The sequence below is a fragment of the Lupinus angustifolius genome, chromosome LG16 (genome assembly GCF_001865875.1).
Source record: "Lupinus angustifolius cultivar Tanjil chromosome LG16, LupAngTanjil_v1.0, whole genome shotgun sequence".
Lineage (NCBI taxonomy): Eukaryota > Viridiplantae > Streptophyta > Magnoliopsida > Fabales > Fabaceae > Lupinus > Lupinus angustifolius.
In genome coordinates, this window is record NC_032024.1 from 10,651,905 (window position 1) to 10,665,905 (window position 14,001).

The 14,001-nt window shown below is 30.4% G+C and overlaps 1 protein-coding gene across 1 annotated transcript; it reads right to left on the reverse strand.

Annotated features, from left to right (window-relative positions):
• On the reverse strand, nt 5,388-6,940 carry LOC109330263. The gene is made up of 2 exons (XM_019564391.1): nt 6,730-6,940; nt 5,388-6,692 (listed from the first exon to the last, which is right to left on the reverse strand). The coding sequence occupies exon 2, from the start codon at nt 6,682-6,684 to the stop codon at nt 5,560-5,562; it is 1,125 nt and encodes a 374-aa protein (XP_019419936.1). The 5' UTR covers nt 6,685-6,692; nt 6,730-6,940; the 3' UTR covers nt 5,388-5,559.

The window sequence follows — 14,001 nt, forward strand, 5'->3', positions numbered from 1 at the left end:
CGTAAAATTCGCGGTGTCACAACATTCTTGCCAAACCAAATCTTGTCTGGCACCTCAACATTCAAAGAAATTGCAGGACTAAGATTAATAACATGCACTGTCGTGTACAATGCATCACCCCAAAAATGTTTAGGTAATTTTGCTTCAAAAAGCATACACCTAATTCTTTTAATCAAAGTCAAGTTCATCCTCTCCGCTAAGCCATTAAGTTGTGGAGTATTAGGAGTCTTTTCTTGTCTAATATATTGCTTCTTGCAATAAATATCAAATAGTCCATAATATTGACCATCGTTGTCAGTGGGAATGCATTTCAACGTCTTGCTTGAATGTCTCTCAACCAAAACATGGAATTGTTTGAACTTTTTCGGCACTTGATCCTTTGTCTTTAAAGTATAGACCTAAAGCTTCCTTGAACAATCATCAATAAAAGTAAAAAAATAAAGTGCACCACCAAATGACTTTACCTTCGATGGACCATAAATATCTGAATGCACAAATTCAAGCAATTATGACTTCCTTGAGGGAGGATACTCTAGTTTGCTTACCAGTCGTGCAATGAGAACATTTCTCCAACTTTGAACTCTTCAATCCATGAAGCACATCCATTTTAGCTAAACAATTCAACCATTTTTCACTTATATGACTAAGTCTGTGGTGCCACAAAGAAGCCTCCATATCGATGACATTCACACTTTCTTTAGCAACCAAAGCTTTTGTCCAATACAATTTAGAAATTTTCTCTTCTCAAGACATAACCAAGTTGCCTATAGTGAGTTTCCATTTTCCAGAACCAAAGTAATTATCATAACCACCATCATCAAACATTTGCATAGAGATCAAATTGAAACAAACATTTGGAGCATGTTTAACTCCTCTCAGCAACAACTACACTCTTATGTTGGTATACAAACAAACATCGCCAATACCAACTACCTTTGACACACCATCATTACCCATCTTCAACACTCCAAAATCATCAAATGTGTAAGATGTGAAGAACTCCTTCCTTGGTGTAACATGCAGTGTAGCGCCACTATCATTTATCCATATGCTCTCATCTGATACAAGATTAACTGAATTACGTTCACGGATAATAATAAGATCGTCACAAGTAGCGATAGTAACACGATCATCATCACCATGATTCTTCTCATTCTGCTTGCCCTTCTTGTCTTTGTTCTCCCTTTTCTATTGAAAACATTTATTTTGTATGTGACCTACTTCATGCCAATAGTGACACTCCACATTCTTGTATCTGGACTTGGACTTACTTTTGCTCTTTTCTCTTTCATCTTTTAGTTCCTTTCTCTGACCTCTCCCCCTATTTTTAGTGACAAACACCTCAGAATGAGATGAAGTACCATGTGTTTTATTTCTCATATCCTCAATAAGAATATTTCCTTTTATACTTTGCAAAGAGACAATACTATTAGGGGCTCAGTTTGTAATTGAAACCCAGAATGTTTTCCAAGAATCTGGTAGAGTATTTAGTAGTCATAGTCCCAACACTTCATCATCAAACTTGATACCCATTCCTGATGATTGATCTAGGAGCCCTTAAAAATCATTCAAGTGATCTGAAACAAAAGTTCCCTCCTTGTACCTCAAATTCATCAAGGAATTCAATAGGCATACAATGATTCAATCTTCTTCCATAAAGATTTTTCATTTTCCTCATTAGGAATGTGATTGTAGACATTGTCTTCTACATATTGTCGAATGAAACCATAAACTTGTTGATGTTGAAAACTCCAATCATCATCAGACTTCGACTCTAGTTTCTTAGTAGCAAACACATGAAGATACAAATTCTTCACAAATAATAAATCTTTCATTTTTCCTTTCCACAAGTGATTGTTAGTGTTATTCAAATATATCATTCTATTTGTATTTTCCTACATCAATCAAGCAAGTCAAATAACCTCAAACCAAAGAGCTCTAATGTCACTCTGATAGGAAATTCAACACAATTACAATGAAAACTCTAACAAAGTATATGCAGCGGATAATAATTTCTCCATCTTGCTAGAATCTATGAGGAGCAATAACAAACAATGGCAGTAACTAAGAACACACAAGGGACCAAAAATTTTAACGTGAAAAACATTCCCTATGTGAGAAGTAAAAACCACAGGCACAAGCCAGCCAATCAAGCTCCACTATGATCAAAATAGGAATACAAGAGTGTCTCCAAAATACACCACAAAACATGCTCAACAATATGATAACAAATCGAGCAACAAGCTTGAAAATGAGAACAAAAATGTTGTAGAAAAACAAAAACAAAACAGCTTCTGTAACAACTCGTTTTCTACCACCTCGGATGACTTCTCACTGATCGAATCGTTCTGAATGAAGTACCAGAAGCCTCATGCCTCATATGAACCCTATCTACTAGATTAAGTGAGACAAGTAAGTTTTGCCGAATTCGATCTTTCTCCACATAGGAATGGAGCCAAAACCCAACAATTATAGCCCCAACAAACCTTCATAATACAAGGCTTCACATTTGCACTAAAAAGAGGGGAGGACTTATCAAAGTTAACTGATTGACTCATCACTAAAACTAAAAAGCAAAAATTTGAATTTGGCACTCTGCCCATTCCCTTAAAACAAAGGGATAAGTTTCTAAGAAGAAAAAATCTAAACGCATCTAAAATCGTGTTACAAGTTACTACACTTCTCAACGGTGAAATTGTCATCATCTATTAAGGATAAACATGATACTCAATTAAGAATTTTTTTTTGGGTAAAACAATTTTGTATTAAATTACACTCACACCCTCATAATTTTAATAAATTATATAAATTATTATTTTCTTTTCTAAACCTACACAAGCCTCCTAATTTATATACATAAATTGTATTGACTATCCATCTAGGAGAGATAAATGTAATATTTTAAAACAAAAAGGTAATAAGGGTAATTAAATTATACAATATATGATATATTGTGAATACATATATATACGAGTCAATACATCTTTATTATTTTTTGTTTATAACAACAATATAATATATAATGACTTAAACAATATCTCTTTAGAACTATTGATACATTTTGTAACGAATCAAAAATAATGAAAAAACATTATGTCTTATACTATTTGGACCTGTCTACACAATATATCATATTTTCTTTAATTTAACTACACTCATTACTCATTTTTTGTTTAAAAGATCACATTTATTTCTCGTGCAGAGGTAGTTACTGTAACGTATGTATTAAAATGTGGGTGATTTGTATAGATACAAAAAAGAAATGAGTGATATGTACAATTTGACTAAAATTTAAGAGGTATTATTGTAATTTACTTTTTCTTTTATGTTTGTTTTAGAAATATTTTAATTATAAAGCATTTACACTAATTATTTTTCTCAAAACCCTTTCTTGATCAATTCAAAATTAATTTTTTATCTTTTCTTTCTTTATCCTCTACCAAGCATATAAAGTAATATGATCTTTTTTTTTTATAAAACTATTTAGAAATATGTCAAGTATATACCATTTAAAATAATATCTTCCCAAAAACGGTATCTTTTTAATTAGAGAAAGGATGAAGTTACTCAAAGATTAACTTTCAATCTTATTCATTAAGGTCACAAATCTTCTTAAAGAATGTTATTTTTGTGTGCTCAAAGAATGTTATTTTGACAACAAAGAAGTTAACATTTGATTATTTATGAGTTTTTTAATATAAGATAAAAGTATATGAGATTGAAATCCTCTAACTTTTAGGATGAGAAGTTATCAAATGTAACATTACTCACTATTATCAAAGAATAATTTAGGATATTTTGTGAGTTGGTTATTGAAGGATAATGAAGAGAAAGAAAAGATTTCAGAATTACGTACATTTGTGAGATGACTTTTAACCCTTCTGTCATTTCCTTTCTTTCTAAAATATAATAACTCAAAAATAGACCTTAAGAATTTTATTTGTGTGAACCTACACATCCGCCATGTCTTTGGCTTCTCATGTTGTACCCTATCACATAAATGGTGATGTATAATATTTTAAATTGTACTTTATAATTAGAATTGTGGTCGTAATAGTATAATTTTAGAAGTTTCCGCAACAATATTGTGATCACTTCAACCACATTTTCATGCAATTGTCATTAAGGAAACATAATCGCAATCGCGGCCAAAAAATAAAACTTTGATTAGGTGACTAAAAAAACGGTGTTCTACTTTGATGTTGAGATCCATATCGATAAAAAAACTGAAAACCAATCCAAAAATCGAAACCACAAAAAATCAAAATCCCTTGGACTTTGCAAAAAAATTATCGATACGACTTAGTTTTAATCCAATTTTAGAAAACAAACCGATCTAAATCGAACGAATACTTATATATACACACATAAGATGAAGATGATTCTGGTTTTGAGTTTGAATAGTCTTCTAATTGATAGTCTAAAATGTATATTTCTTCATATTTTCTAGTTGATACAAGTATTATTAGTTATCTCTTTCTACATGTTAAAGTTATTTCGGTGTTCTATAGGAGTTATTGTGCTGCTATGTTGCTGTTTTTATTTTTGCTCCTATTGAATATTATTAATGTTGAATTAAATGTTTGAATATATATCAGACTTGGTATTTTCTTGGAGTAGATTTAATGAGTTTTTATATGAACTTGCACATTGAAATTTACTAAACTTGTTTTGAAATAAGTTGGTTTTTATGTGAACTTGATTGAGAATTTGAAAATGTATGTTACCTTTTTATTAAAATTTGACTGTAACCGCATATAATGTTTGACTGTAACAGCATATAAGAAAGTTGCACTACTCCAATGACTTCTCAAAGAGTTGAAACTTTTCACAAGCTTGTAATCACCTAAAACATACATCAATACATTAGTAATATTGCAAGGTCATACTAGATCTATAGAAAATCAAAATATTAAAAGTTTAATTATTGGGAGTAATATTTATTGGGAGGAACATCCACGTACCCTAAAAAAATTAATTTCTTACCAATAAAATGAAAGAATACTCTTGATAATATAAAAAATTCACCATGCAAGTTCTTGCATAGAGCTCATTCATTCAATTTCTATTGTCACGTTAATAATGCACAAATTTGTGCACAATGATCCAATAAACGGAGTACGTCAAAAGCATCACTTAAGAGCAAAATACTTCAACCAAAACAATATTACACCCCATCATCACAACTGTTTGATCAACCTTTACTGTACATCAATCACACACACTACACCATCACAAAGCCAGAAAGCATGATCCCAAAATTAACAGCTTCTCCCCATCAATTCACGAGAGTGTAAGTGACTTGAAGATATTGATTTGCTTAGACAAAAACACTAATAAAAGGTAACCTTAATCACATAATCAAGGACACCTTAAAACACACACTCTTATAAAAAACATTCAATTCTATACTATAATGTGTTAATTTAATGCACAAATTTGCGCACAATATTTAACCTGGATTATGTCAAAAACATCACTTAACTACAAAACACTTAACAAAATTAAAATCACAGCCCATCATCCTGAGGGTTTGATCAACCTCACATACATCATTCATTACACACTATACACAATCACAAAACAAGGAAGCACAGCCCTAGGATTAAACACTAACAACTCCTCGTCGTCAAGCCTGGTGTAAACTCCACTCCCACCGCGCGCAATCTGTGAATCAAACCCTCCATCCTCTTTATTGACTTCATCCAAATACGACCCAACCCGGCCTACAATTACCCGACAAATGAGCATAGCCCGCTTCACATTCATGAAGTGGAACTCCTGCTCGATCTCATCGGGTATTGACACATGTGCCCTCCAACTAGATGACATCGTGGAGATGCCATCTAGCTTGGGCGAGAAACCCGATTTAATGATACCACAAATATTACAAAACTGCTGCGAACAAATTTTAGAATTCCCGTTAAGTCCCAAGTCGCAAAGAAAAGTGGAGCAGTGGAACCGCATGAGCTCGTTTCCGTCAGCGACGCACCGCTCATCACGGAAGCGCGTCATATTACGCGCAGCCTTGGCCTTCACCCTCTCACGGTAGTCCTCGAATTTTGAGAGGATTTTACGGCTGTTATGGATCTTCAGGATCCGGGTTATGACAGGGAGAATCCGGGTCTCTGGCCAACCCGACTTGAATATGATCTGAACGATGTTGTGACCCGGGTCGGATCCTGCAAGATCTGACACAGCGTGCTTGGTGGTTTGGTGCTGATCGAGAAGGTTGAGTTTATGGAAAACCTCGCCGCAAACGGTGCATGGGAAGATGTCATTGCGGAGGAAATGGTTGTTGTCGGCGGAAATGTCGGATTCGGAGCATGACCCAGACCCGGTTCTTTTTCTGCGAGGAGGATCTGGGAAATCAAATTCTTGATGTGCCTGGGAGGACCCGCCGGAGATTAAAGACTGTATTGCGGTGGTTGTGGATTGCGGTGATGAAAGCGTGGTGTTTTTGGTCTTGCTTGATTTTGAGGAGAAGAGGTGTTTGATGAAATGCCAAGAAGAAGAAATGGCTTTCTGGGTCTTAAATTTGGTGTGGGAAAGAGATAAAGATGAGCTTTTGCGTTTCTTTGATGGTGGATTTTCTTGTTTCGTGAAGATGAAGCAACCAAGGTGAACAAAGAGGATAAGGAGAAGAGAGAGGAACTTGTTGAAGAAGGTAGCAATGGTTGCCATAAGTTGTATGCACGTGCCACAAGATGAGCTCCTTTTTAAGCTTTACTATCTAGTTTTGGGTTTATGAGATTGAAGCTAGTTAGAACACCACGATGAATATGAATGAAGGAGAAGGAGTAGTGCCATATACTGGGGTTTCATTTCACTGAAAGATTGAGAATGTAATCATTGGTGGAGGGAAGAATGTGAACAGTGAAGGAAAAGAAGAAAGGAAAAAAGAATAGAAAAGGTGATAATGTAGTGTTCATAGGAAGAAGAATAAAGATAAGGACTAAAAAGACCAGGTGGAATGCAACTTCTTGGTTAATCAACTTAAGTAGTTAGTACCATCACCACATCTTCTGTTCCACAACTTTATGTTACTCCATATATAAGGAGATATCGTTGGACAAAAAAATATAAAATAATTTTAATTTTAATTTAAATAATAATTTTTAATCAATTAGAGTTGATAGTATATAGTGATACAAAACGTAAGACATCAAATATAGTGCATTATACTAGGGAGGGATTTGGATCGTTAAACTTAATTATTCCCATTTTGGAATTTCGTTCGATTTTTTTTAGAAAAAAATATTATGTATTGATCATATTTCATATCTATATATTATTACGACATCATTTATCATTCATATTTAATTATCATTGACTTTTTCAAATATAATGTAAATGAATGATGGTTGATATAATAAATGTATATAAATTTTTACATTGATGCTACATAAATATTATGGTTTATTTTTTCATACAGTCATTCTTTCAGTTCTATATATTATCACTACATCATTCACCATTCATATTTAATTTCATTGATTTTTCAAAATACAATGTAAATGTATGATGAATGATCTAATGAATATATATAAATCTTTATACTTATGACAAATAACTATAATGCTTTATTTTTTTGTACAATTGTTCCACTTTTTTATAATAAAGTTCCATTTTTAAAATAATCCTCTTGTTTTTTATTAGTATTGTTATCTAGAAGAAAAAATTATTTAATTGTATATAAATTGTATGATTATAATTTCAGAAAAATAACATTTTTTTAGAAAGAAAAAATAATAGTAAAGTAGTGAGAAATGAATTGTGAAATATATAAAAGGAAAAATAACAATTTGTAAAAATAAAAAATAATGAGTTTCTTGATTTGTATAAAATAACATAGGTGACAGCTATAAATAAATAAAAGAATAATCATTTTATTTAATTGATGGAAGCAAACATAAAATATGAAAGAAAAATATTTATTTCAAAAAAATGGAAGAAGGCTACAAAATTCCCAAGGAAATGATTGTGAAATTTATAATAGGAAAATAACAATTAAAAATAAAAAATTAATAATTTTCTTGAATTGTGTAAATTAACATAGAGTGACAACTATAAAGAAAGAAATAAAGGGTTAAGAAGACAACTAGTATGGTTTTGGTAAGCTTTGTAACTTTGTTAATTTTTACTTCATCGTTCTCATAAATATTTCACTTTTTTTAATTATTGTTCCACAAATCTACCATCTTCACCAGCTCAAGTATTTTTTTTTTCTCTCTTTTATTCCATCTTTTTTCATAACTAAATTCGTGCATTCTATTGGTATATGTCAAACATATTGGTACTTACTACTTAGTAGTATTTGTAATGATTGTAAGAATATATTTGTCTTAACTACATTACTCATCTTTTCATAACAATTTTTTATATATCCATAATGAACATAGTTTAAAATTAGGAAATCATAAATAATTGAATCAAATCAATTCATTATCACAATCAAATCAAATTGTTTTAGTAGTTTCATTGTTACATCTTATTAAAGATTAAAGAGAAATTCAATCAAAAAATACAATCAAAAATCAAATCACAAAATTAATTATGGGAAACAATTTTTTAGTTTTTAGATAACGGAATAGAAGGCATTCATAGACAATCATTTCTAATAGTTCCGACTTCTAAAGTGTAACTACCAATTGATTAATTGTGTATAATATCATTTTTGTAATTGATTGAAAAAATTTGAACTTTTCTATTTGTTAATGACATTAAAAATAGAATTATTTAATTATTTCTTTATCACTATAATTATAATTGTGCATTAAGTTTCCAATGTTAAAGTAACAGTTTAATATGTTCAATTAATCATACATGTTATGGAATTCAAAGAATCAAAACAAACTATAGGTTAAATGTTCCAAATTTAAACAAATTCTTGTGAATGATGTAAAATATTAATGAGTGAATATTATTCAATTAATATTCCACAAATTTATATTTCATTTTTGTAACTGATCCATAAATTCAAATAAATAGAGTATAAATAGAATTAAATATAAATATATTCCGCAAATTTTGTTATCTATATTTATGCAAATTTATATCCATAATGGGTGTTGCTTAAAATTAGAGAATCATATATAATTTATTCAAAATATAAATTAAATCAATTGATTATCAGAATCAAATCAAATTGCTTTAATATTTTGATTATTACATCCTATTAAACATTAAAGGAAAATTCAATCCAAAAACACAATCAAAAATCAAATCACAAAATTAATTGTGGGGAACGGTTACTTAGGTTTTAGATAACATATTAAAAGACATTCAAAGGTAATCATGTCTAATAATTTTGGCTTCTAAAGTGTAAGTACCAATTGATTAATTGTGTATAATTGTCATTTTTAACTAATCAAATTTTTTTGAACTTTTATGTTTGTTTATGACATTAAAAATAGAATTATTTAATTATTTCTTGATCAATATAATTATAACTGTGCATTAAGTTTCCAATGTCAAAGTAACCGTGTAATATGCTCAATTAATCATGCACTTTATGAAATTCAATAAATCAAGACAAATTATAGGTTAACGATTCCAAATATAAAAAAATTACCTGGAATGATGTAAAATATTAATGAGTGGATATTACTTAATTAATATTCGGCAAATTTATTAGTTATAAATCCTCAAATTAATATTCCATATTTGTAACCTATCCATAAATTCAAACAAAATAGAATATAAATGGAATTAAATATTAATATTTCAAAAATTTATTAGTTATAAAATAGAATATAAATGAAATTAAATTGTCTTCATTGGTTATGACTAATATGATGATAACATTTACTATGATTAATTAGATAAAATATACATATTCAACAATTAAAGATGTCAAATTATTTATGATGAGAAGAAAAAAGATTAAAAAATATTCTTACTAATATAAAGTTGACACATCCGGATAATGAAAAAATTAACTTTGAATGAAAAATGACAAACCCATAATAAAATTAAAGACACTATTCTTCTATACTCAGATAGTGAATGTAACCTCTAATCATTGTATTTCTTGGATCTGAGGTTTCTCTTCTGCAAATGGTGAAACAAAGAACACGACCAATTCGTATTTCCTGCTTTAGAAAAATAACCACATAGGAAAAATATATTTTAACAAACATAATGTGTGAAAAATGAAGTTTTTGTTATAGAATGTCGAGAAAAATGAAGTTTTTTTTATAGAAGGCAAAAAAGATATTATCTTGTGATACCTTGTTGGTGTAAGGGAGTGGAAGGTTAAAGAAGTTAAAATTTATTTACCTATGAGGATAAAGAATATTGTGTGAGTAAAATAATGTGCATGTATAAATTGATATAAGAAACGAATTATATATACCAACAAAGAAAAAATGAAAAGGACATAAAAATCACACATGTGAGTTGATTTGACAATTGAAGATCATAGATTTGTTTAACCAAAATTGAAGGAAAAAATGAGAAATAGTTATGAGAAACGTAGTTAGGACAAATATATTCTTACAACGAGTGCTGTTAATACCGTACCGGTCATCAAACCGGTCAGGATACTGGTATAGTGGTATATGGTTCAACCAATGATTCACTAATTAAACCGCATACCGGTGAAATTAGATATAAAAATATAATATATTATCATTAATGTTAAAAAATCAATAAAAAACCAATATTTTTTTCATTTTCATTAAAAAATTAATTTTTAATAAAAATCGGCCGGTATGACCGATACGGTTCAATTGAAAACCGACCGGTTTTGGTCGGTATGATTGAATGACCGATATAATTACTGTACCGTACCAGTATTGAGACCGGTTGGCACGAACCGGTTTTCATAACACTGCTTACAACCATTACAAATACCAATACGTTGACATATATCAAGAGAATGCGCAAATTTAGTTATGAGAAGGAAGAAGTAAAAATAATACCTTTGAGTTTATTTGAAGGTTGAAGATCATAGATTTGTTTAACAAAAATTGAAGACAAAAAATGAGTTATAGTTATGAGAAACGTAGTTAAGACAAATAAATTTCTTACAACCATTACAAATACTACAAAGTAGTAAGTACCAATATGTTGACATATACCAATAGAATGTACAAACTTAGTTATGAGAAGGAAGAAGTAAAAATGAAAAAAAAAGTAATATCATACGTGAGTTGGTGAAGATGGTAGATTTGTGGAACAAAATTTAAGAAAAAAAGAAATAGTTATGAGAATGATGAAGTAAAAATGAAAAAAAATACTTCCAAGTAGTAACTATCAATATGTTTACATATACCCATTTTTATGAGAATGATGAAATAAAAATGAAAAAAGCAAGAAATCATATTTGGTGTTGCTTTGACATTTGAAAAGGAAGAAGCAAAAAATGAAAAGAATAAAAAATGATACATTTGAGTTGGTTTAGGTTTTAAGAAGAAGATTTGTTGAACAAAACTTGGAAAAAAATGAGAAATATTGTGTAAGTTGAGGAGAGAGAATATGGAGAAGAAGATATTTTCAGAATTTTAAAGTCGTTTGTGAAGATATCTAAATGAACAATGTCTAGTTTATGAATTTCAACAACCCATCAATTATACTAAAAACATTTACTTGTAATTAAAGCAACCCCTTCAAAGTGACAAAAATAACATTTTCTTTGTTGGTTGATATAATTTATATTATTTCTCACTTTTTCAAATTGTTTTCACCAAATTTATTATTTTCAACTCTCAAACCAACTCACAAGTATGATTGCACTCTTTATTTATGGTAAATATAATTTCTACTCTTCATTTTGAAAGTGCAAAGTGTCAAGGATGGCACTAGCAATGCTTTGCTTATGTTTTGATGAAGACAATGTTTTATTAAAGCTTGAAGATGACTCAACAATCAACATGCCTAGAGCTCATTGGTCATATCTAGACTAGGATATATAAATAGAGTTATTATTCTAAGTAGTCTGGGATGTGTGCCTTAATAAGTGAGTATAGGTGAGGTGAACCTAGGTGCAAGTCTCTCAAGCCATTTTAATTGTCATATCACATCCATGAGACATATCATCTAGTTAATTGTATGTTCATGCATTAATCATTCATGTTATATGTGCATATTAGGCATAATATAATTGCTAAAACATGTATAGGAGTTAAGCATAACATATGAGAAGTTTACCTTTTGAACCACATATTTTAATATCCTAGTTAATCGATTAACGTGGTGACTTAATCGATTAACTCAACTGTTTTTCTGTTACAAACTTACAACTGGTTTCTGTTTTGACATTGTTGCACTGGTTAATCGGTTAACGGGTTACCTTAATCGATTAATAGGTTTGTTTTGTGTTATAACTGATTTATGTTTTAACGGCTTAACTGTCTGCAACGAATTCAACTGTTAAAACTGCCTGGTATAAGTTAAGGCAATTTCCAAAAAATTGTAGCTTTGCATTCCATTGTATAGGATTGATTTAGAGAGCATATTTCGTGTTTACATTCTGTTTTTTGCAGAGAGTATTGCATGTGTGAGAAAGAGAGATTAACATGCCTTATTGATTCTTTGATTTGCATACTGTTTTTTATGCTTAGTCTCATCCTTATCTTGCTCACATGTTCATGCATTATTAGTAAAGATTCTTAGAGAGATATCTTGATTATTGTTTTTGATTAACTCACATGTATATGATGGCTTGAGTGAATTGTGAGTGGGTTAGTCTTAAGGGCTGTCATTGTAATATTTCAAGCATTATTGTGCTTATAATACCTTGCTTTTGTAATCTGTTTTTGTGTGTAATGGATTGATCTCTTGGTGTCTTACCACCATAGAGATAAGGATTCTTAACCAAGGCTAGGAGGTCTTGATTTGAGAACAAGAATCTTAGTTGGGGCTGTTTCGCGAGAAATGTTTTCTCAAGCGATAGGTAGAGTCAAACCACGGGCTAGGTGTTCTAGATTTCAAGAAAGAAGCGTCCTATGTTTTTTAAATTGAATTGGTGTATGTGATTATACTTGTATTCAATATAGTGAAGAAGAAAGTCTCCCAAGATCAGAAGGGGAGGCCTGTGTGTAGTTTGTAGTGGACCGCAAACGAACCAGGATAAAAATCTATCTTTGCACGTTGTTCTCTCCTTAAATATTCTTTACATTTCTTGTTGTTTTAATACAAGTTAATATCTGATATTTTGCATAATTGTACTGGTAACACCGTGAATTTTCTGTTTATGTTTTATTAATTATTTATTTTAACAACGATTAATTTTATAAATTAATCGGCAATGAATGAGACTAAACCTTAGTTGAGTGTTAGTCTTGTTTTATGATTTCCTATTTTGTGGTAAATGTTCGTAATTTTCCGTGACGGAAAGTTTTTGAGCTGCGGTTGGGCCCAAATTCCCTCGAATTCGGCCCAATAACGTGTTTTTGAGTGCCATAGCTCGGAATCGAATTCCGATTGCGCCATTGGCTTCGAAATATTATTTCGAGTCAAAGATAGACATCAAATTTGTCCAGAAGAAAAAGTACATATCCTCTTACACAAAATCCCCTAAATCACTCAACAAATCCTCTCACTCCACCACCATTAGACACATCACCTATGCTAGTCTAAATCTACTTAATTTGCATTAAATTTTATAATTTGATGAGGGTGAGCCTCTCCTATAAATACTCCACCCCATTCTCTCATTTTTACACTAAATTTCCTATACAAACTAAGGTAGTCTTTTATTTTCTCTTCTTCATCTTCTTCTCATATTTCATAGAAAGTTATGAGCTTTTATTATGTTGTTCATAAAGTAGAGTTTATATTTGTTCTTTAAGTATTTTATGAAGGCATAACTAAAGGGGATGATAATAAAATCATATGAACCTTTATGTAGTTTTTGACCTTTGTAAATCTTGAAATTTCTTCCTTGTTCTTAGATGGAAAAACTATATCTTCGGACAAGGTTAGATGAGTTATTTTTGGAAAATATTAGAAATTATTGTTAGTATTTGAATATGTTTAAAGGTGATGATTTTAACA

Coding starts and splice junctions, on each gene's coding strand:
- LOC109330263 (XM_019564391.1), bottom strand. CDS start 6,684: ATGGCAACCATTGCTACCTTCTTCAACAAGTTCCTCTCTCTTCTCCTT.